At 43.2% G+C, this 25,205-nt stretch overlaps 1 protein-coding gene and 2 non-coding genes across 5 annotated transcripts; 2 read left to right on the forward strand and 1 right to left on the reverse strand.

Annotated features, from left to right (window-relative positions):
• Positions 1-1,409: 1,409 nt before the first annotated feature.
• Positions 1,410-25,205, reverse strand: LOC119654839 (dnaJ homolog subfamily B member 14). Of its 3 annotated transcripts, none has more exons than XM_038060414.1 (7): positions 24,729-25,202; positions 17,117-17,283; positions 16,878-17,052; positions 16,433-16,820; positions 3,073-3,185; positions 2,838-3,001; positions 1,410-2,153 (listed from the first exon to the last, which is right to left on the reverse strand). In XM_038060414.1, exons 1-7 carry the CDS (start codon positions 24,761-24,763, stop codon positions 2,044-2,046), a joined length of 1,152 nt encoding a protein of 383 aa, XP_037916342.1. In that variant the 5' UTR covers positions 24,764-25,202; the 3' UTR covers positions 1,410-2,043. The 3 variants fall into 3 exon arrangements, with proteins under 3 accessions (XP_037916342.1, XP_037916344.1, XP_037916343.1); XM_038060416.1 differs by lacking the exon at positions 24,729-25,202 and adding an exon at positions 24,484-24,722; XM_038060415.1 differs by lacking the exon at positions 1,410-2,153 and adding an exon at positions 2,509-2,686 and having other exon boundaries at positions 24,729-25,205.
• Trnan-guu lies at positions 11,683-11,756 on the forward strand. Its single transcript has one exon. It is a non-coding gene; the product is annotated as a tRNA-Asn (tRNA).
• On the forward strand, positions 16,315-16,388 carry Trnai-aau. Its single transcript has one exon. It is a non-coding gene; the product is annotated as a tRNA-Ile (tRNA).

Below are 25,205 nucleotides of genomic sequence, written 5' to 3' on the forward strand. Positions count from 1 at the left end.
AAATCTGTGCGTTAAAATGCCGTTTACTTTTTTTTAAAGAAATGATCGCAGCGCTCTCTAGCGTGGCAGCAGAAAACCCCTTTTTTTGGAGATGGGTGTATAAATTGCTCTGTATTTCAATAACGAACTATACGATCGGGCTGGAAAAATTACTATGCACACTCAAGATATTATTAAATCTATGGTGAAAAATTCGTATTTGTATCTTTATCCAGTTCTTCACAACAAATTTCTAAAAACGGCTTTCACGCGAGATGACCCCCTTAAACATTAAAGTTTTGCGAGGGCAATAAGAACAATGCGAGAGTGGTGGTTGACAACAAAAAAGCGAGAGCTGTTATACTGTGTCCATTAAGCGCAGAGTCCAGTCCATTGCATCGTAACTACATGTAACCTGTGAATGAGTACACGAGTCAAATCGGGGTAGTAATCACGGGCGAGCGCAATACTGATTCTATTGCCTCCTAGTGTATCGTTACGATATTCAATAAAATGCTCTCAAACGCCTCAAGGTCTCGATGGAAATCGGATTGTTGCCCTATCTTATTAGTTTTGTGTAGTTGTTAATTATGACGAAATATTGATAATTATTAGAAAGCATTATAAAAAAAATAAAACTTTATTTAATTAAAGTATATTTTCAGGATAAACAAACAAAGAAACATGTTGGACCAAAGAGTTTGATCTTCAAAATCACGAGGAAATATGGTTGCAAAACTTAGTTGCAATGACTTCTATATTCCAAGTGATTATCCTGTTTGCAGGTTTGAACAATAAGTTTCATTGTTTACTATTGCCCTGGTTGTCCTTCTCTGATAACAGGACTAGGGACTTAACGTGAATTAGCGTTAGATAGCGACTGAACTTGGCACTCATACGCAACGTGATCGGAAGACGATAATGGCAGTGAATAGGTCACACATTAAAGAGAGGCGACAATTGCCTTGTGGACTACAACATGCAGTGGAATCTACTCTTCCAAAATGGCCGAAGAGTGGATCGCTCCAAGAGCACTTGCCGTAGAAAAGTAGAGACGGGTGCGAGCGTCTCGGAAAGTCGTGGAGGTAGCTGAGTGGCATTTCAGGCAATCGCGAGCGATGGTGGGTAGGTATGGTTGACGCGCTATACCTCACCTAGGGATGAAGGGCAACCACATATATTTACTTTTACCACCCCACCTTATGTTCTTTACCTATAAAACCCCATGATAGTTACAAACATGAAATAGTTGTTAAAATAACAATAAAGCTGAAAAAAGAATCCACTGCACTTCAATGCCATTGAAATTGTTTGAATAGTAACACCTAGACAATTATATACAAGTGAATATAGGGGATAGCATATGCCCAACCCTAGCTCCTTCCTAGGATTCTCCAGTACGAAGTCTATTTAGTAACAAAATCAATAGATTTCATTCAATTGGGATATTTCCAGTATTTATTGCAATAATCAATGTTACCGCTTACAAATATTAAATTAAAAACAGTTTACCTGATGTTCTTTATTAACTATTTATGAAGCGGCTAACCATAAGCAGCCTAAGTAGCCGACATCATATTCTAATTGAAGAAAACAACGAATCCAATAAATACAAATTAACGATTATTACACATCACTTTATCCTTCAAGTTTGCGGAACTCGGATACTAGTCAACAAATACACGTAGAGACAGCATTCAATATAAAATTTCATAGATGAAATAAAGTCTTTTATACAAATTTATATCAATGTCCACTGAATAAAATTCAGTGTAAATATTCTCTAGTTTTTATTATAATTCTGCTTCATAATTAGACTAGACTTGATTAGTTTCTGGTCAAGATTGTAAATGTAGCTTTTAGAAAAAAACGGGTCCGATCCATATTCAAAGTGAGCACAATGAAAGGGAAGAAAAGGTCTTTTCGGTGATAAGACTTAGATACATTGCTGTTGCTATATTGACGCCAGCTTTAATATGTGTTTATAGCGTGAAAATAGAAAGAGGCACTGCATAAAGTACCATGTCCTCATCATAACTCCCGCACTACAGCAAATTAAAGTGGCTACGATAAGTATTGATGTAAAGAATCACATGAAGGCGTATTTATGTGTTGCGCCTTTTTAAATAGTTCTCGATCACCAAAACTGCGTGCTTTCGCCATCATCGAATCTCCTGTAATATATAGCGAATTGAGAAGGATTTGTTTGTATTTCGTCAGTATGTTAGTGAACGATCCCATGAGAACAAAATAAGCAAATTTATAAGCGAGAATATGTTGAAATTGCAACGGTTTTTAGACAAGCATGTGTTAGACAACAGAAAATGAATGCAAACGCTGAAATGGCATTTTTGAAGAGTTAGAGTATGGCTATAACACAATGAGAAATCCAACTATTTAATTCATTCCTACATAACACAAGGATGATACGAAGAGTTAGAAAATAAGATACAGAGTGCAAATCACACCTTCAAAGTGAACAAACCTAACTAATAAAATTCATACTTGATATCGAAATAATCTACCCAGTCCATTAAATTATTTATTTACGAAATAGATAAAATGCAAGAAAACATTCGTACATAACATAGAAAATGTACATTACACAGTACAACTCCAACTAATAATTTCTAGAAATCTTCTTCAACTTCAATGAAGAGTTCATCATCCAAAAATTCAGGACACTCTGACTTATAACTATGTGAGTCTTGAATGGTGGCAACAGTTTCATGCAAGTCAGTTGCATCAATGAGAATATATTTACAAGCGCATCCACAAAACCAACCCAAAAATATGCGAAATGTTATAATTTAGTTTTGAAGTGAAAGAAACGAAAAGAATATAATATTTTCACTTACTGTAGTTCCTTTCACGACTGCATGCATGTTTCAAATGATTGATAAAATCTTCTTCAACCGAAGCCTCCAGGCGGCCAACTGAGCCTTGATATTCCGTGTGGAAATTATCCTTCACATAATATGGAACACGTAAGTTATTCGTTCGTCTTTGTACGGAATATTTGCTGCAATGTTGATGGACTAAATTTAATATTGTTGCTGAAAGAAACGTTATTGCGGAGAAGGGCGAATTTACCTTGTGGGCGTTAAACTATAAATTGGATCCGATATGAAGAATGATGACATCATTGACAAGCCAATAAGTAAAAGTATTGGCAATAGATTGAATAAGGCTGCGTATCCAGATTGCTGCAAAGAAAGGAATCCAATTAGGGTAATAGGATCAGAAAAATGTGTTATTTAAAAAATGTTATTGCATTGGAAGGAACATTTTCCAAACAAATCGCAATATCCAGACCATCTAGGATCTTACCCAGAAAACTTACTCTACGTTTTATATTGGAGGCAGAAAGCGGTTTTTGTCATATAAAAGACGACCGAATAATACAATGCCACAACTAGGACATTGGCACTGTGTATCGAATACTGAGAAATAAACTCTTAGATCTGGCCTAGCGACATCGGGGATATAAACTACTTCTAGAAAAAGATTGGGAACTAATTGAGTTGATTTTCAAGTGATTTTCCCTTTAACATATTTTCTGATTTTGAATATTCACATACACCTTTATATTCATTCAATGCTTATCTCACCCTCATATTCTATCGGGAAAACACACTGAGAATAAGATAGATAATTAACACATGGAATCAAATAGCAATCGAAATTGTTCTTCCGGTCTCTGTGAAAGAAGTTTAGCTCTCGACTTTAATGCGATTTGTAGCAGGCATCTACTCAAACAAGTCGAGAAACAGGAAGCTGGACACTTCAGATATGAAAGGTTTTGTATATGTCTTTTGTCGCATTAGTACGTAGCATGTAATATATGCATATATTATATATTTGCGAAGAAGAGACAACTTTGACCTATTATAACTTTGTTATCCATAGTGCGATCCCCACCAAAGTTGGTAGGGTCCTGCTCTATATTATAGCCTAATTTTTGTAATTTCGTAGTGCTAGGGTGAACTTAAGGGGAGTTTTGCCACCAATTACTAACAATTAAGATAATATACTATTATTAACTTTATTTGAACAGATATCGGTATGTAGGGTATTTCGAAGCCTAGGCACCATATAGTGGCAAATTCCTGATTTTTTTCAGATTTTTCAGTTGGATAGTTTCTGAGAAAGGGCCCGTTGAAGAGGTGATCACTTTCAACTCCCCGCACTCACCACCTTTCCAACAAATGTCAAAACTAGGATTCGGAAAAAACTAAACGAGATCTTTCATTTGATACCCCACATGATTATTATTTATGAAAAAAAATGTGCACCCCCCATTTGAATGCATGGGGACCCTACCTTAAATGTAGAATTATGTAACTCACTTTGTGCATGAGTGTTCACAGTTCCCACCTTTCCACCAAAGTTGGTGTCAATCGCTACACCAGTCTTTGTGAAAGATGCGTGTGACTGACAGACGGACAGACGTCAGCCCTGCGCTGGCGCGTGGTATATCCTGGTGCATCAGCGAACGCTACACCCACAGCGATTACCAGGCGATCTTCCTTGAGACATATATCCAGCCACAGACCAAAGACCCATTATGCCCGAAACCGAGAAAAATTTCAGGCTGGTCTGCAAAAACTTTGGCTGAACAGACCTTCATAGAGATGTGGTTAGATTAAACTGATAAAGCAGGCGATTCTACGGAAAGATCCGTCCATGTGGCCCGATGCATCGCCAAAGCATGTGACGCGTCCATGCCTAGGAGGTCCTCATTCGCCAGTAGGAGACCAAACTACTGGTGGAATGGTAAACTGGCTGGTCTTCGATCAGCCCGCCACCGAGACAGAAGAGCGGTTCAGAAGGCGGTAGGTAGAGTCGATCAGGGGCAAAAAGAGCGCGCCTATAAGGCAGCCCGCAAAACCCTCAAGCTCGCCATCCAGCGAAGCAAGAAGAAATGTTTTAAGGAGCTCTGCTCAGAAGCATACGTAAACCCGTGGGGGAGAGCCTATGAAATCGCGATGGAACGATTCAGAGACCGTTCACCCCCGCAGATCACGTGTCCTTCCCTCTTGCTGAAAATCATCCAAGGGTTATTCCACCAGCAAGAGGCGAGCACCGACACATTCCAACCATCTCTGAATGTGACGCCAGCCACCAGGGACGAGCTGCTGGATATCTGCTTCCCGTGAAATCCAGACCGAACATGTTCGCTGAGTTGTTCGAAGCGTGCATGTCGGAGCGGATATTTCTAGCGGCATAGAAGCGGTAAACCTCCAGGTTAATCATCAGCATACAGACCCATATGTCTTTTGGACACTGTGAGCAAAATGTTAGAGCGGGTGATCTATAATAGATTACTGCCGGTTATTGAGAGCCAGGCCGGCCTTTCAGATCGGCAGTATGGGTTCCATAAGGGGGAAGCCACAGTAGTGGGTTACGCTGACAACATAGCGCTGGTTGTTGTCGCAAAGCATCTCGAAGATGCTGAGTTATACTCAAGCGAGGCAATCAATGCTGTTAGAAGTTGGCTAGAGAGCTCTGGTCTGACACTTGCGGAGGAAAAAACAGAAGCAGTCCTCATCATTAAGTGTCGGAAGAGAAATTATGCCTTTAGTAGAATCGGGAATCATATCACCCGACCGAGACGGCACGGTGAGATTAATTATAATCTTACCCAGTTTCCCACGGGGCATGGAGGATATCGTCAATACCTCTTCAGGTTTAAACTAGATACCTCAACCGATTGTGTAAACTGCGATGGAGTCCCAGAGGACCCAGACCATGTATTCTTCCACTGTCCAAGGTTTGTGGAGGAAAGGAAGAACCTAAAGGAGACTCTAGGAGAGGTGCTCGTACCAGAGAATCTGATGCGAAGAATGTTAGCATGTCAGGAAGACTGGGATGCGATCATGGTCATATCTATCTAGAGCAAGCTGCGAAAGGCAGAAGAGACTAGAAAAGCGCTGCTACGCACGCCACGTAGAGACGAAAGGGGACCAAGCTAAAAAGAGCTGACTCCGCCCCGTGATGTAATACCGTACGATGATTCCACGAGACTTGGGGGGATTTTAGTGGATAAGAATCCCACACTCTGACGTATTCAGGCCAGTGTCTTTTGAAGATTTCCACCTCCACACAAAAAAAAAAAAAAAAAAGACAGACAGACAGGCAGACGGACAGACAGACCCACATGTCTTCTAGATACTATGGGGAAAATGTTGAAGCGAGTTATTTATAATAGATTACTCCCAGTCGTCGAGAGCCAAGGTGGCCTTTCAGATAGGCAGCATGGGTTCCGTAGACCCAGTTCAACAATTGATACCATCAAAATGGTTACTGGCTTGGCCGAAAATGCCATTGACGGAAGGGGTTGTAACAGAAAATTTGTGTGGTGGTTATCCTGTATGTGAGGAATGCATTAAACTCGGCCAATTGGAACCTTATTCGAAAGTCTCTGGCGACGATTGGTGTTCCCACCTACCTCGCCAATATTATCGATAGCTACTTGCAAGAGTGGACACTCTGGTATAATAACGATGATGGACCCAAGGAGTACATTGTCTCCGCGCGTGTCCCGTACTGAGCCTACTACTGGGGAATATCATGTATAATTATGTACTTAATCTTCCGGTTCCGGAGGAGGCCACGAAGGTGGGTTACGCCGTCGATATAGCACTGGTATTGGTCGCAAAGCATCTCGAGGATGCTGAGTTGTACTCAAGGAAAGCAATCAGTATTGTTAAGGCTTGGTTAGAGAATGCTGGACTGGCATTCGCGGAAGAAAAGATGCAAGCGGTCCTCATCACTAAGCGCCGCAAGAGAAATTACGCCTGCATCAAATATTTGGGGGTGATGATACTTGCGAAAAAGCATCCACCACGAGTATGGTTCTGGCAAGGATGACGCCCGACGTAGGAGGACCGTGGCATACTTGCAGGCGGCTCATAGCCAGTGTGGTGAGTTCTATCATGCTGTATGCAGTCCCAGTTTGAGGAAAAGCTCTACATGTTTTAGGCAATGCACATAAACTGAGTACGGTTTACAGAAAACAGCCTTAAGGGTGTGTTCTGCCGTCTCAAATGATGCAGCGTTAACCAGGTCCATCTTTCCCTCATCGCAAAAGCTAAAAGGAAGAGATCCATAAGCAGATGGCAATAGCGATGGGACCAGTCAGAAAAGTGTCCTTGGACTTACAGGTTGATCCCTTCCATCGGGGAGTGGCTGGAGAGAAAGCATGGGGAGATCAATTATAATCTCACCCAGTTTCTCAACGGCCATGGTCCTCCATCAATACCTGTACAGGTTTAAATTGGACACCTCACCTAATTGTCCAAATTGCAACTGAGTCCCAGCGCACGTATTCTTCCAATGCGAGGACCCAGCGCACGTATTCTTCCAATGTCCTAGGTTCGTGGAAGAAAGGAGGAACCTACAGGAAACTCTAGACGAAGTGCTATCACCGGATAATTTTGTCTGGAGAATGGCGTCTTGCCAGGAGGACTGGGATGCGATCAATTCCATAATCGCAATAATCCAGGATAAAGCAGAGGTGAAGAAGGGGCGATTACGAACCCCGCGAGTAGACGAAAAGAGACCTAGCTAAAGTAAACTAACTCGTAAGTTTCCACGGGGTAGGGGGTGAGTCGGGAGTGGTTTTAGTGAGTAAAAATCCCACACTCTGGCATGCCCAAGCCAGTGTCTTTTGAAGATTTCCAACCTCCTTAAAAAAGAAACAGACAGACAGTAAACACATTTTAATAAGGTTTTGTTTTACACAACGCCTTAAAAATGGGCTACGCATATTAATGACTAATCTGTGAATTATGAAGAATTATGTTCGGAAATGTCCCCAGAAATATCAAAATAAAATGGTGGTTGCCTCTGCCTGATTTAGAACATTTTAGTAAAATTCTGTAACTACAAATATAAATAATATAAATATAATTCTTTTACTAAAGAGAGAAAAGTGCAGGAGCTTTGAAGTCTCACTAAGAAAGCTATCACCACACCTGGCAGCTAGGTATAAAATGCATCCCCATAAAATGATAAAGAGGAATTTGAGGTCCGGTACGAAAAGCCGGCAGAAGTCGTCTGACAGCGCCGAAATAACTAAACGTGGTGCGATTCGACGTCTAGGCACCACGATAACCAGGAGCATGACTGAAACTATAGAGCAGCTTGGTATATCTGTGGCGGCCTCCTCAGCAGGTTCGCGTAGGTAGCGCATGAAGTAGACCGAAGAAATAAGCCTCTTTCTCATCCGTTCCTAATACGAAATAACGGCGGGGGCAAGTACATCTTACTCCTCCCTGTTGCACCAGAGATTCGTCGAGCGTTTTGTGCAATACGCGCATGTACTGTACAGCAAGTTACAAACCGGTACCGCTTTATTATTAACAGCCACACAATCCCGACCATCATCATAGAGCGTGTTCGATTTGTGGTCATCGCGGGTACTGATGGCCAAGAGTAAATGGGGGCAGAATCAACAACACCACGCTACACTGCAGGCAACAGTTTGAGTACTCGCTGAAGTAATCTACCTCAAAGTATCCCACGTGGTTCGAGACGAGTGCTAAAGAGCGTGTATAGAATCTTCGCAAATGGATTCTTTACATAGAGCAGGTATTCCCAAGCTCTATGCATCTCCAAATCAATGATGGCTGTCAGCTTGAAGATTCGATTTCGTGTTATTCGTTTGAGCGACCGAAGAGATCCACCATCGACCGTCGACGTGACTAATTGCGACAGAACGTTGCTAGGCTTACACAAATCAACACTGGCAATGCCAGCAGACGGAAGAAAAATAAAATGCAGAACGTTTACCGAAACTATGCCATCCCCAGAAAGACACCCGTAGTTAAAATTCTGACACATTAAAGCAAAAACTTTCGGTCGTATACACTCCGAACATGTTCAGAAGGCAACGTAAGCGAGAAACCAGCAGAGCGTTCAGACAATGTAATTTTCGGTAGCAGGAACAAAAGAATGCGGTGGACTTTTTGTTTTACCCGTCCAGCATGATAAGCACGTTAAGTGTATTACTAGTGAAGGCACACACAATGCCACTATATCGCGCACGAAGAGGAGATTCGAGGAGCCATAAGTAACTGGAAAAACTTGGCCCCAGCCGCAAAAAGACTCAGAACGGCTGGTTTGAAGATGAATGTAAGCTAGCAACGTAACAGAAGAATGCCGCATACCAAGCAATGTTGCATTCTCAAAGAACGTGGGCACGCGCAGAGACGTACCAAAAACTCCGTCGAGCGGAGAAACGACTTCACAGCCGGAAGGAAGCCTGAGAGAACCAACAGGTCTATGAACTCGAAAAGTATAAGGAGCAACCGCTCCAGGCGCGCAAGTTTTACCAACAAGTCAACAGGATAAGGCCTTACACACCTCGATGCTCATCCTGCCGAGACAAAGAGAGAAATCTGATTTCTGACAGAACGGACATATTGGAGCGATGGGTTGAGTATTTTAATAAATCGCTCACTAACCGGCCGACTATAGATGACGGACAAATGCTGCCACCATCAAGAATAGAGGAAACTGTTCGTGTAATCCACCGGTTTAAAAACTATAAGTCGCAAGGAGCCGATGGAATTACAGCCGAATTGGTGAAATATGGGGGGCGACCAACAACACCAAGTGGTTCATTAACAAATGCCCAAGATGTGAGACAGTGAATCAATGCCTGACGACTGGCAACAAGGCATTATCTGTCCCACACATAACAAGGGGGATATCACGCACTACGGCAATTATAGTGGTATCACGTTGCTGAGTACTATCTACAAGATATTCTCCGCTATCTTGCTAGGTCCGATAGCCCCATACGCCGAGAACATCATTGGCCCTTACCAAAGAGACTTCACTCCAGGCAAATCGGCAACAGATCAGATTTTGAAAAACTGTTGGAATATGGATATCAGTTGCACCATTTTTTTATCGACTTTAAAGCCGCCTATGATAGCATAGTACACACATGAGAAAATTCGGTATCCCGACGAAATTAATAAGACTGACTAGGCTGACAAATGTGCGAGGCCAGATAAAAGCAGAATCACTCTCGAGACCATTCAACATCAACAATCATCTAAGACAAGGGTATGTCCTATCATGCGTCCTCTTCAACCTGCCCCAGGAGAAAGTGATTTGCGATGCAGACGTAAATCTATGAAGCGCCTTCCTCTTCAAGTCCACTCAACTACTGACCTACGATGACGATGTTTATATTATGGGAAGAACAACCCAAGATGTACAGTCTACCTTCATCCAGATCGAGCAGGCGGCGCGAGATCTCGGGCTACACATTAATGAAGGCAAGACAAAGTACATGGTGGCAACGTCAGCACCAAAAACCAACCAACCAACATCAACCCGCACTGGTCAAATGGGAAGAATAAAGATAGGAGACCACAACTTTGAGACCGTTGATAATTTCTCCTATCTTGGGTCGGAAATCACAACCGATAACAGCTACGAAATCTGCGCACTGTTGTTGGCAGCCAAAAGAGCCTATTTCAGGTAACAAAAACTGTTTCGTTCGAAACGTCTCACCATAGGGTCAAAGCTCTTACTACACAAAACAATGATCTTGCCAGTCCTTATGTATTCCTCGGAGACCTGAGTTCTTAGCAAAAAAAAAAAAAAAACAAAAAATGCAAACTTTTGGCCGCGTTCGAGGGAAAAATTTTTGGCCCCTACATGAGGGTGGACGATTCCGTAGCTGACGTAACGATGACATCTATGAGCGATACCACGACTGTCTGGCTGTGGATAAAATACGACTCAACAGGTTGCGGTGGGCGGGTCACCTAATCCGTATGGGTGAAGATGATCCAATCGCGAAAGTCTACAAGGGCAATATCTATGGTAGAAAAAGAAGACGAGGCAGACCCTGCCTAAAATGGAGCGATGGCGTAGGTCAGGACGCCAGACAGCTTTTAGGGATTTAGGGTGGACCTCGACGCAAAACCGAGGTGTCTGGAGCTCCTTATTAAGGCAGATCAAGAAATTTGAGTCCGTCCAGAAATTCATCTTGTACACGACGACCAGAAACTCTTCCCTTTGTACGCTTTGGTCAATCTGCGATGTCAAATTTTGGTGGGTTTGGTCTTTTATTTGTGCCCTAGTGGGCGTTATCTGGCCGGGGCACAACTATTCAGAGGTCAGGGATAAGGAGTTCGATCTTTAAACCGTTTTACCTTTCCTTGTGATTTTATTGATAGTTCTGCCTCTGCCGTTTTTACTGAACTCAGCATCCGATAATTATCTTCATTCGGAAATCTATCAAACTTTATTCCCCATCAAACCCTTGTCGGATAGAATATTTTCTAATTCCGCCATATTGACACGCAAATTCCATAAAACGCCCGAGACAAACGAGAATCTATTCACTACGAAGTAAACCCCGAGGAATAATATTAATAATTAATAAGGGTAGAAAAACGAAATAAAATGGAGAAATACTACATCAAACGGGGTAAAGAAAGGTCCAATCTTGCTTAATAATATTCAAAATTCACTTACGCTTGTACTTCACCACAGATTCACCGGAAACGCAAAATCATGTCTGCACATCAGTCGTCAACCGACGCCATTTGCAATGAAAACGCGCGCAATGAACACAGCAGAAACGTAGGAACGCACAGGCCGGCAGACGGAAAAGAAGTGAACTTCGCAGCATTCACATAACTGTAATGTTCTGTAAATATCGCCCAAAACATGGCCTCCGTGGCGCAATCGGCTAGCGCGTTCGGCTGTTAACCGAAAGGTTGGTGGTTCGAGCCCACCCGGGGGCGCATATTTTTTTTTTGTCTTTTATAAATTCTCTCACCATTTACACGCGTAGGACGCATTTTCAGAATTTATTAAAAGAAATTTTAACTATTACTTCAGAAATACCGCTTTTCTATGTTGCAGGAAATGCGTTGGGCAGGGACCGGTTTCCTGAAGAAAAGCCACTAAACCATATTTTATAGCGGCCATCCAGTAAACCATGTGCTCGGAGTAGGTTTCTTAGTTAGCCAAAAAATGAAATCTGTTGTTATCGGCTTTGAAAATATAAGCGAAAAGCTATGCACTCTGCGTTTGCAACGCAAGTTTAGAAATATAAGCCTCATAAACGTTCACGCCCCTACAGAGGAGACTGCAGAGTCGGGGAAGGATACTTTCTACGAGGCAGTTGAGTGGACTCTCGGAGCCTGTCTCAAGTATGATATCGAAGTCATACTTGGAGTAAGGACGGCGCCCGTATTCAGGCGGATTTGTCAAAAACTGCTAAACTACTGACGCAATACACCTACGCGATTACTTATGGAAAAACACCGTGAGAAGCATCACCCTTTTTACATTGCATTTGTGGATCTACAGAAAGCGTTTGTATGTTCCACGACAACACTTGGTGTCAGAAGTAATCGTGCGCTTAGTCCAATTGCTCTACCGCGATGTAAAAAGTAAAGTTCGAAGTGTGGCGGGTGTATCAAAACCGCTTCGTCTCTCTGTTGGAATTCATCAAGGAAGCGCCCTCTCACAACTCCTCTTTGTTTTTGTTATGAACACTGTCACACGGGACATCCAATGTCCAGCGCCCTATACACTGCTTTATGAAGATGATGTTTTTCGACGACTGATCCCCATGAAACAGACCACTGTCAGCGGCAGCGATCTGCCCAGAACTGAGTGATTTAAATACCTCGGGTCAACGCTATCACCCAATGGAGAACTGCGTTATGAAATTGCTTCACGCATTAACGCAACCTGGATGAAGTGGCCATCGACAAGTGGTGTTCTTTGTGATTGACGTATCAACGAACATCTCAAATCTAAAATTTACTACAATGTCGTCCGTCCTGTCGTTCTCTATGGTTCTGAGTGCTGGCCGACTATAAAAAGCAATGAACGGCGTCTAGCGGTAATGGAGACGAAGATGCTGTGTTGGACTAGCGGCGTGACAAGTTTTGATCACATCCGAAATGAAACCATCACCAAGTGGCCGAGGAGAACCTCCATAGTGGTGGCACCGGGAGACGCTGTACTCACTTTGGTTTCCCGGCCGGGATGCAGTAGGTGAATGCTCCAAAGGCCTAATCAGGGCGGTGGCTCCTGGAGGACAAAAAAGTCTTCGCGGATGCATTTGCGGACAACCTAGCCGTAATAATTATCGGCAAGTTTGCGGACACAGTATGTGACCGGAAGAATGGACTAGTTATGTTCACTAGGAACGTCAGGTGGGGCAGCTATACGCTACCCACCTTAGCAGGGGCGGAAATCCAGCTGGCACAAACAGTCAAGTGCTTAGGAGTACATTTCGACTCCAAGTTAACGTGGAAGCATCATATCCAGGAACAATGCTCTGGTGCTGTAGGAATGCGATAGGTAAGACCTGGGGACTTTCACCCAAACGGATATACTGGATGTATACATCCATAATAAAACCCATTTTGATGTATGCATGCATCGTCTGGTGGCCAAGACTGAACTTTGCTAACAGCAGGAAGCTTTTCAGATTACAAACCTAATAATCTTCACCGACGGGTCAGTCATGGAGGATGGATCGGGCGCAGGGGTGTTCTCGGAGAATCCAATTATAGAACTGGCCCGATCGCTCGCAAAAATGACGACCATATTCCAGGCGGAGATATATGCCATTTCATTGGCAGCAGAAGAATGTCTGCGATAAAAGTGGAGGGGTCGCACCATTCGAACCTGTTCCGACAGTCGGGCGGCATTATCAGCACTAAATGGCAACAAGATATCAAGCCAGTTGGTGTGGAGTTGTCATCAGGTGCTGCTGAAACTTGGCCGACTGAACGAAACATTCCTGATGTGGGTGCCGGGGCACTCTAACATCGCCGGTAATGAGGAGGCTGACAGACTGGCTCGCCGAGGGTCTAGATCACAATGGTGGAGCCACAACCAGCTCTTGGAATCCGACCATCTACTGTCACGTCTACTCTGAAATTGCAAGGATTTACGCAACCGAGTGGAGAAATCTGGACACTTGCCGGCAAACGAAAATCCTTATGAAAGAGCCTAGGGCCACTAGAGCGGTATTTTTGTTGTCCCTTAAGAAGTAGGGCATGAAAACCCTAGTAGAGCTTTTGACGGGACACTGCTCCTTAAACTACCATATGGAAAAGATTGGGGTAGTGGTTTCGACTATGTGCAGCCAATGTGAGGAGGAGGAGGAGACAGCCCTGCACTTTTTATGCAGCTGCCCGGCATCCTCAGATCTCAGACGAAGACACCTTGGCCAGGTTTTCTTCAATGAAGAATCTGCACACTCTCTGTCTCTGGAGAATGTTCTAAGATTCGCTAAAGCCTGCGAACACCGTAGGCCATTGAATAGGCAACTTGCGGGGATAGTACAATGGGCCTAACAATGGCCTGAGTGCTCGGAGCTGCGGCTCCCCCCAGTTAACTAAACTAACTAAGCGACCAAAAGACCGGACGAAACAACGGTGGCTTGATACGCTGGATCGGGATTTAAAACCCTCGCGACTGCATTCAGAAGAGGCATTTGATAGGTCCAAGTAGCGAAACCAATCACGGCGAGCCGACCCCGCTTGCGAACGGGACAAAGGCTGATGAAAAAGAAGAAGAGAATAACCTGATCTAACTTCCCAGCCACCAAATTACGACGCTGTATAAATCTTCAATTCTGAGTTAGCGGACAACAATTTTGCAACCCTACCAGTACTGGGCTGAGATTTTGGAAAAAATTCCATTTTAACTGGCGGTTTAAGGGCGTGCCAAAACATTGCATCTTAACTATCCGCCCATTATTTAGCTGCGGGAATTCATACCATTGTTGACGATTTTTAGCTGGAGGAAATTCAGCCCAGAGCACAGCGGAGTTCGAATTAATGATTTGCCATAGAAATGTGCCAGAAGAGACACTCTGTTTGGGACAACAACTGACCTCGTCTCATCATCGAACGGTGGCCTGAAAACAATTACTAAATGGCCATAGATGCCTGGAATGAAGAACCACACAACGCTAGTGTCACTTTTACACTAGTATTGTGTATTTTAACGTTTTTTTGAGGTTTTCGGGCAAAAACTATACAGTGCAAAATTTGAGCAATGTAAACTTCTCAGAAACTATTTGTAAAACCTGCACTGGGAGCCAAGCTGGATCTTTCCTATCGATTGTGGCACCAGGGTATCGAGTTTTCCAGCTCCATGCGCGCGATCGAGACGGTATTTTCGTGATTTTTCCATTTTCAGCATCGAGTCTGATTAGCTCAGAGACGTCCAAGCCCGTGACGAGAGAACTCTTCAGTGGAACTGCATTACTTAGAGGTATAATTTTCATGGTCAATTTCACCTTTTGTTTAAGTTTTGGAAATATCCGTTATTGCTTAAAATTTTGGTAGTCGATGCACTTTTCATCACCAGTCATCATCCGTTTCAGAATAGGTTGAATTTATTGCAATTCAGTAGCGACACACAAATGAAAATTCGGTCCAGGGGGTTTTTTGGCATTAATTCTTGTGGTACTCATAGGTCCAGTTTTTTTTAATTCGACATTATACAAATGGGTCCAAACGGTTTTTTGGATAATGTTTAGCTTTTAAGCAATCGAAACAGTGCTTACATAAGGCTAGGACTCAACGATTTCCATAATTTAACTGACATTTTCTACAATGGACCTTCCAGAGTGTGATGCATCTTTCTCATCGAAATTACCGGACTGAAATCGACGAAACTAAAATTACGCCTAAAATATGAGAACCATGAACATTATTGACATTATTATGTTTTTGATTTTGCCTTTATCGCAGAAAAATTGTAAAACATAGCGTAATTTCGTTTTGTTGGTGGCCATCTTTGAGGCGCACTTAAACAAAACTGAGTCGACCAACCAAAAAACTGTCAAAGGACTGTTTGTATGAAATGTTATCTTTCCAGTGCCATCTAACGCATCCCGACTGGGCCTCTACAACGCTTTATACAAAATATTAAACCCATTTATTGGAAAAATAATAGGATTTCTTTTTGCTGCTAGAGCAACTATATGAACTTCTTCTTTTTCTTCAGCCTTTGTCCCGATCACAAGCGGGGTCGGCTTGTCGTGATCGGTTTCGCCATTTGGCTCTGTCGAATGCCTGATCTGGGTGCCATCCCCATCCAGCGTATCAAGTCACCGTTGGTTCGGCCTGCCTTTTGGTCGTTTACCATCGACTTCGATGTTCAGACCAATCTTGGCAAGTGAATTCTCGTTAGCACGAATCGCGTGACCATACCATCAAAGCAGTTAATTTGTTCGTATTTTGTGTTTCCCAATGAAGAAAAATTCTAATATGGAGACCATCACCCCGTTTACTACTGCGCTTTGACAATGCTCTTCCGCATGGCCCATTAGCTCAGTTGATTAGAGCGTCGTGCTAATAACGCGAAGGTCGTGGGTTCGATCCCCCCATGGGCCAGAAACGCTTTTTTCCTACTTCACACAAAAAATATCCAAACTCACCTCACGCTGCTGCTGATGTTCAGCTCGATGATACCGTCTTTGCCGCATATATACATTTTGCTGTGGAAATCCTCCACCGAAGAACATGTTAAACAGTTCTTCAGCCGTAACGTCCGACTCAAACCCACGCGTGTACGTAAACTCACTATAATGATGGCGATTGCTGTGACGAACGAATTCATCGCTCCCTCGCAAATCATACGATTTCCGCTTCTCGACATCCGTAAGAATGGCCACGGCATTCCCTACCGCTTTGAAGGCTTCAACTGCACCAGGAGCTTTGTTTTTATCTGGATGTAATTGTAAAGCTAATTTCTTGTAGGACTTTTTGATTTCTGAATCGCTCGCCTCCTTTGTTACGCCCAGCACTTCGTAGTAATCTTTACATCTGCAGAAGAAAAGAAACCTTAAATGACTGAGAACATTAACCGTATCATTCGCATACTTTTTAATCCTTTTAACCGCCTCCAATTGTTCCGCTGTATATTCCGCGTCGTGCTTACGTTCAGCCTTTGGTGAACCTGGTGGATTACGTCGATGCAAACCATCTTTCGCACTGTCCCCGGTATTCTCAGGAGGTGGATTAAATGTTGGAAAACTTTTCACCTTTTCCAGCAAGTCTGTCGGAAGATCATTTTAGAATAGAATATCGAAAGATATTAGATCATTTTAGATCCCACTCACCTTTGGCGCGCTGTGTTGGATACAGCCTTTCCGCTTTGGTGAGAAATTTTTCCGCCCGTTCCCATTTACCCTCGACGAAGGCTTTCTGGGCTATCTCAATACAACGTTCAGCTTCATCTCTGTTTCCGTCCATTTTTGTTTTAGTGGTTGTTTTCTTTCTGCACTTGCTGTGAAAGTTAAGTAAATTGCCTGTTATCGCTCGCTGATAAGGAGATGATAATTTATTTGATTGGCAAATATTGAGTGTAAATTGGTCTTAATAGTGAGAATTAGAGACCGAAATAGCTTCGTCTTCTATTAAACCTATTTTGTAGTTAGCGCACATGTGAAAAAATACATGAAAGAAAAACTGCTGATATGCGCTAACCTTCTTGGCAAAAACAACCGTGAGCTATGTATTTACGAAAAGCTATTGGGAAGACAAGAGTATTAAGAAATATAAGGTAAAAATTGCAATAGAAAGTTCTCGCTAAGTTAGCCCACAATTCTCAATGATACTATTTAGACGGGAGCATCTGCGTCAATCTCAACAAATTGGTAACAAACAGAGCTCCAGGCAAAGACAACATATCAACCAAACCTTCGTCAGTTGCAATAAGTGGGAGAAACGATGATAACGGACAATTTTTACATCCGCTTTGGTTCTGCTCACTTGTGGGGAGTGGTCAGGGACTACTGAAGACAATCGGCTAAACCATCATCAAATCTTCTCCAGCTCTGTACTCCGTAAAAGCAACAGCTGTTTTATCTCAAGAACAGGCTAGAGAAGAAGCGGAGAAGAAATTAGCAGCCTTACTCAGAGAACCATAATCTCTTTTCTGTACAGCACATAGCAAGCAGGCCTAAATCAACACTACACAACAAGCTCTTGTACTATTCTAATAAATTTGAAAATGACATTCTGAGTTCCAGTATCGGATCTAAGGTAGTCAAAGGCAAGAATCAAATAGCCCCTGTTCCCATGACCTCAAAGAATGCTATCTAATTGGAAACAAGAGTAAGAACCATCTAAATCGCCACGTTCTCCACAGCGCTAAGGGGCAGTGAAGAACGTGTGAAACGTTCCGCGAAGAATTTCACGAAAGTCACAACGCCAACGTCTGTCAAAAACCATGTTGCGCATTCCATCGCGCACGTGATGGAAGTCTCTAGATGACAAATTACATAGAGCAAGCCCCCCCAAAAACCCCTAAACTAGCGCTCTCGATATTATAGAGAAGAATGGTACCGCTCGACCTTGCGATGATAACGGTAAATTTAGCTCACCAGCAGTTACTGGATAGCATCATCGACCCATACCAAAGAGGCTTCAGATCAGATTTCCTCTCGGGGCAAGTGTTGGGAAAACTGTTGGAATATGACCATCAATTGCACCATCTTTTCATCGACTTAAAGACCGCCTACGATAGCATAGCCAGAGTGAAACCGTACTCGGCCATGAGAGAATTCAGTATCCTGACCAAATTGATAATATTAATTAGGCTGACCCTGACAAAACCAAAGAACGAACAACATCGAATCGCACTGGTCTAACGAAAACAGACTGCAACTTTGACACCGTTTTTCCTATCTAGGGTCGAAAATCACAACCGATAACAGCTATGACTATGAGATTCGCGCAGGGTTGTTGGCAGCCAATGTACCCTATTTCACCTTACAAAAACTGTTCGCTCGAAACGTCTCACCATAGGGTGAAACCGCTTACTATATAAGACTACGATCTTGCCAGTCCTCATGTATTCCTCCGAGACTTGCGTTCTTAGCAAGAAAAATTACGAAATCTTGTGCGCGTTCGAGAGAAGAATCCTAAGAAGAATTTTTGGCCCCCTACATGAGGATGGACGATTCTGTAGCCAACATAACGACGAAATCTACGAGCGATATCACGAACGTCTGGTTGTGTATAAAAACGGCGAGTCACTTAATCCGTATGGAAGAGGATGATCCAGCCTGAAAAGTCTATAAGGGCAATATCTATGGTAGAAAAGACGAGGGAGACTCTGCCTGAGATGGAGCAATGGCGCAGGTCAGGACGCCAGACAACTTTTAGGGATATCGAATTGGTCGACTTCAGCGCAGGTCTAGACCGGATACCGATTGTTGCGACGTTAATGATGATGATTTAAATATCTCGGATCAGTGCTATCAGCCAACGGTGAACTGCGATGTGAAATTGAAGTGGCGTTCTTTATGGCCGACGCATCAATGAACGTGTCAAATCTGAAATTTGTGTCATTCGCACTGTCATTCTCCATTGTTCTAAGTGTTGAGCGACTATAAAAGACAACGAACGGCGCCTAACGGCAATGAAGACAAAAATGTTGTGGTGGACCGGTGGTGTAACACGCCATGATCACATCCGAAATGAAAATATCCGCGATCGATATGGGGCTATACCGGTCGTGGAAAAGAGGCGTCTTCGAAGGTTATGTAAGTCACGCTAACGAGAATTCACTTGCTAAGATTGGTTTAACGTATTTGCCATATAAGCATAATCACACAATTTGATTTGTGAGTACAGGCTCGACATTCATACTAGTGGATGTAAGGCCTATCTAATGGCTCTGGCAGAACTATGGGGTACGGCACTTGAATTGGACGACGGATAGGCAAGCAACTTGACAATTTGAAAAGAGGGCTGCAGACTCTAGAATGTGCGCACGCCCCTCGACAACATTATCGAGAGCACCGAAAATTATTGACTGTTGCTGACGATTACCACAAGACGTGCTATCATCACCTGAGAGCGGTTTCCGACAGAATCTTGTTTGCGAGATTCTAGTCAAAGTTAAGGTGCAAAACAATTATGCAATGCGCGCCAATTGAGTTTTTCAGTATAGAGGAAAATTATGCCTCCTGTGACCAAATATACGGAGTTCAGAAGAAGCTCACTAAAAGCAACATTGTGATCGTGAAGAGGAACAGAGCGGGTGGTTTGCATGATCCAGCTGTCATCTAACACCGGGAAATTTTCCGCAAACGATACTAAGTTACAGATAACACACCAGAGAATATTGATGAGCATTCATCATCATCAACGGCGCAACAACCGATATCAGGTCTAGACCTGCTTTATTAAAGAACTCCAAACATCCCGATTTCTCGCCGCCATAGAAAGTGCTTTTATCTCTGGTGCTGGTGAAGTTGTCGATCACGTCCCAAAAGGATGGTTAACTGCGCAAGAATGTATGCGGATCGATGGATGTAAAAAGCTGACAGCTCCATTGTTCGCTGGGATGAGGTAAGGGCAACGCGCTGTGTCAAAAGTTGATTCCATCATTCATTGACCAGGGAAAATGTGCTACCGAAGCAACGGTTTCACTACTGTATACCGCATCACGAAGAAGTTTGCAGGTGACGCAATCCTTGCAACGCTCCTGTAAGGGACCTTAACAGTGACTTCTTATCCATATTATGAATTGTTGAACAGATAGAACGAGCGCTTCAATACAACTCTCAGTCACCAAATGTTAGGTGAAGCCAACTCCTCAGTTCGGCTGGAGATAAACAACAACAAAACTGAGGCGCTCAATGTCGACGTAAGTCTCACGAAAGATTTTCGTCGGCATATGAACCACATTTCCGTGGACATGTTGATCAGAAGGCGAACGTGTAACGAATTAAGAAAGGGAGACAAGACTACTGCTGGCTATACCATGGAATGAAACCCATTAGCCTATGGTCGACGAATGGATCACCTCAAAAATATATAGCGCGGAACAGTGGAGGAGTGCAAACTTCATGGGGAGGTGTGAAGGGTGCTGAAACACACTTTAATAAACCGGTATCAATGGCATATCGACTTGATTGACGCGCTAAAGGTGAATGGTACCCATATATAGTCATAGTCTGTGAAGCATCGGTCCCGCAAAATAATATTCGTAAACTACCTGGTGGAAAAAGTACAAAAGCACAAGCTACACAGATAAGGAGGATATAAATTTTACAGAAGAAAATTTCAAAAATAGATTCGTGCGGACAAGCAAAATTCTCCTAAACGTCCCTGCGGCTGGGACAACATCAACCCACAGGGAAGAGAGTCTTTAGAGTGACGATAGCTAAGGTAGAGTAGACAGGGACCTAACCAACTTTCTTATGCAAGATAGTAGTATCTCACAAAGCATGTCAGAGGTCGTAACAGTGTCCTCAAATGATAACGGACTGCGGATTATTCAATTAGCAGTGCCAAACGAAATGGTTGTTGGAAGTATCTGGTTTGCGCGGAAAGCGCTCCACGAACAAACGTGGGCCTCTCCAGACGGGACCACTTTCAACAAAATTGACCACGTGCTGATTGAACGCTGTCACCTCTCAGCCTTGATGAATGTCAGAACATATAGGGCGACCAATATAGGCTCTCCACCATCTCGTTGGCATGGTGCTCCGAGCTCGAATAACAACACCCAGAATCCCGTCTGACAATCAGGTGAGTGTTAACACTAAAGCCATGACCTCCGCAACACCTATAAGAGGGAAATGGATGGATCCTGGAGATGAAGCATCAACAATCACCTGAAGAACGTTATCATAAATACGGTCACAAACATACTTGGCCCCAGCCGCAAAAAACTCGAAAGGCTGGTTTGACGATGAATGTAAGCTAGCAAAAGAACGAAAGAATGCTGTATACCGAATAATGTTGCATTTTCAAAGAACGCGTGCACGCGCAGAGACTTATCACGAACTCCGGCGAGCGGAGAAGCGACTTCAAAGACGGCAAAAGGAAGCCTGGGAAAACCAAGAGGTCTGTGAACTCGAAAACTACAGGGACCAACCGCTCCAGGCGCGCAAGTTTTACCAACAAGTCAGCAGGATGAAGCCTTATACACCTCGATGCCTATCCTGCCGAGACAAAGAGGGAAATCTGATATCCCACAGAATGGGCATATTGCAGCGATGGGTTGAGTACTTTGATAAACTACTGAACAACCAGAACATCGGCGAGTTGGAGGTGCCGCCAACTGAAGACGACGGACAAATACTGCCACCACCAAGTATAGAAGAAACCGTGCAATTTATCGGCTCAAGAATCATAAGTCGCCAGAAGCCAATGGAATTACAGCCGAATTGTTTAAATATGAAAGCGACCAATTACACCAAGCAATTCATCAACTTATACTCAAGATGTGGGACAGCGAATCAATGCCTGATGACTAACAACGAGGCATTATCTGTCCCAGAACATAAAAAGGGGGATATCACGCAGGGCAGCAATTATAGAGGTATCACGTTGCTGAGTACCATCTGTAAGATATTTTCCGTTATCTTGCTAGACCGGATAGCCCCATACGCTCAGATCACAGATCAGATGTTCTCTCTGCGGCAAGCGATGGAAAAACTGCTAGAATATGGACATTAGTTGCGCTATCTTTTCATTGAATGTAAGGCCGCCTATGATAGCATAGCCAGGGTATACGGCCATAAGGGAATTCGGTATCCCGACGAAATTGATAAGACTAACTAGGCTGACCCTGAAAAATGTGCGGGGCGAGATAAAAGCAGCAGAATCACTCTCAAGACCATTCGACATCAACAACGATCTACGACAAGAGGATGCCCTATCATACGTCCTCTTCAACCTGGCCCTGGAGAAAGTGATTCGCGATGCTATTGTAAATGCAAGAGGCACCATTTTCTTCAAGTCCACCCAACGGCTGGCCTGCACATTAATGAAGGTAAGACGAAGTACATGGTGGCAATGTCAGCGCCAAAACCGAAAGAACGAACAAGATCGAATCGCACTGGTCAAACGGGAAGAATAAAGATAGGAAAATACAACTTTGAGACCGTTAATAATTTCTCCTATCTAGGGTCGAAACTCACAACCGATAACAGCTACGACGATGAAATCCGCGCACGGTTGTTGGTAGCCAACAGAACCTATTTCAGCTTACAAAAACTGTTTCACTCGAAACGTCTCACCATAGGGTCAAAGCTCTTACTGTACAAGACAATGATCTTGCCAGTCCTCATGTATTCCTCCGAAACTTGGGTTCTTAGCAAGAAAAATTGCAAACTCTTGCCCGCGTTCGAGAGAAGAAGCCGAAGATGAATTTTTGGCCCCCTACATGAGGATGGATGGCGAAATCTATGTACGATACCATGACCGCCAGATTGTGGATAAAATCCGGCTCAATAGGTTACGGTGGGCGGGTCACTTAATCCGTATGGATGAGGATGAAGACGCGGCAGACCCTGCCTGAGATGGAACAGCTTTTAGGGATATCAAATTGGTGGACCTCGGCGCAAAACCGAGATGTCTGGAGCACCTTATTAAAGCAGGCCTAGACCGGATACCGGTTGTTGCCCCGTTGATGACGATGAAGGATATTGGATTGTAGCTTCATACAAAATACAAGAATAAAGTGGGGCAAAAACACTACTATGGGGTACCCACACTTGATGTTGGATAAAGCTTTTTTGCTTAATAACAAACACCCTGTCGACTAGATACTATTCAAAAATTTTATGAAAACCCTCATTTCTCACATATACGGTTCTATTTAGGTCGCTGCCGACAAGTGAAAGCCAATCCTATTCATTTCGTGAGAATATTCGGTGAGACACGGTTTCAGTTACGTACCTAATAGTCATCGAATTGAAACCGAAATACCGTTTCCCATTTGTCAGCAGCGACCGAAACTGAGCCGGATGGAACCGTATACATGTGAAACGATCCTTAGACATGTGAGTGGCGCCTATAGCGGGGGCAATGTGAGGAGAGGTGGTTTTAGTGTATTAACGTCCGACAATCTATAAAACCCGGACGGGCAGCAGTGATATTTTTGTTTTACACCAAAATAACATTTGGTTTACGCAAGCACACTTTACTTGGATGAGAAGCCATTCTCCAATTTATGGCTAATTGGAGCATTGTTGATTTTGCTAAATATGTTGTCAAGGCGCTCATCGGTGATTAATTTGGATACTTGCATTTGCATTACGTTCAATGCCTACAATACCTTCGCTATCAGCTGACTTTTTCGTCAATTATTCAAAGCTTGAACTACCAAGAACGAGCGCAGAGACAGCGATTGCCTACAACTGCGTCCACTGACGCAATTCCCGTCACGTTCGCTGACATAATGCGCAATGCATAAACTGCCGGAGTGCTAAATTTAATCTGCTTCGATTAAGTGCTGCATGTTTCATTCCAAATACATAATTTTATGACAAATTTCAAAAGTTCTTGGCTCGGCTCCACGCACTTTCCCTCTTCGCCAAGCAGGTCCCAAGTCCACTCGCAACAAACCTGGCATTTTCACAAAATTCGCGAAATATTTAATATCAGGCGGCCTAGCGCAGTCTTAGCGAATAAAGACAGACAAACGCCGCGACATTTCACCTTTCTTCCTCTAATTGCTTACCTACGACGTCTTCAGCTTTTCGGATAAAAAATTTCTACACAATTTGCATGCACACGTCGTGGAGGCGACTTGCCCCTGAATTGATTCGAGACCTCAATTCAAGCGCGAATTTGTTTTCCATAAATTCAGGTAAACAGACGTGACGATAAGAAAAACTGCTCCTGTGTCGTGACTGTACGTAAAATGGAAAATCCCGGGAAGAAAACACTCAGCCCGAGATAGTAAGAAATCAGTTTGACACTTACATGACATTTCTTCGTCGCGTTTCAGCACTGGCCATGGGTGAGTTTCGTGGCGTTGCAGACGTATAGAAGGCGAGACTTTGATATGGCCGCAACTCCGATGATTCTTGTCCAGGCTAATTGCTCTTCGCGGGAAAAGCTTGAAAATTCCGCTGTTCAGTTTGTCGTCATTTAAATTGTTGATTGCTTGCAATACACTTTTATACTCTCGTCCTCACAATATAATTTTAAGCTTAAATAGGATCTATCAAATAAACTGCACATAGAGAAAACTGTAGCTTGGCCTAGTGTTAAAGGTAATTCGGAAAATTTCGATTAAGTCACTAAAATTTCGGAAAACACACGGAAAAGTTTTATTTACAGAGGAACAGAATAAAGGATCTTTGTCTCAATTGTCGAGCCTTGTGGTGTAGTAGTTTTTTATTATGTTGAAATTTAAAGACCGCAACTGATCACAACGCAATTTGAGAAAAGCCTCAA

Source organism: Hermetia illucens, chromosome 4 (genome assembly GCF_905115235.1).
Source record: "Hermetia illucens chromosome 4, iHerIll2.2.curated.20191125, whole genome shotgun sequence".
Classification (NCBI taxonomy): Eukaryota; Metazoa; Arthropoda; class Insecta; order Diptera; family Stratiomyidae; genus Hermetia; species Hermetia illucens.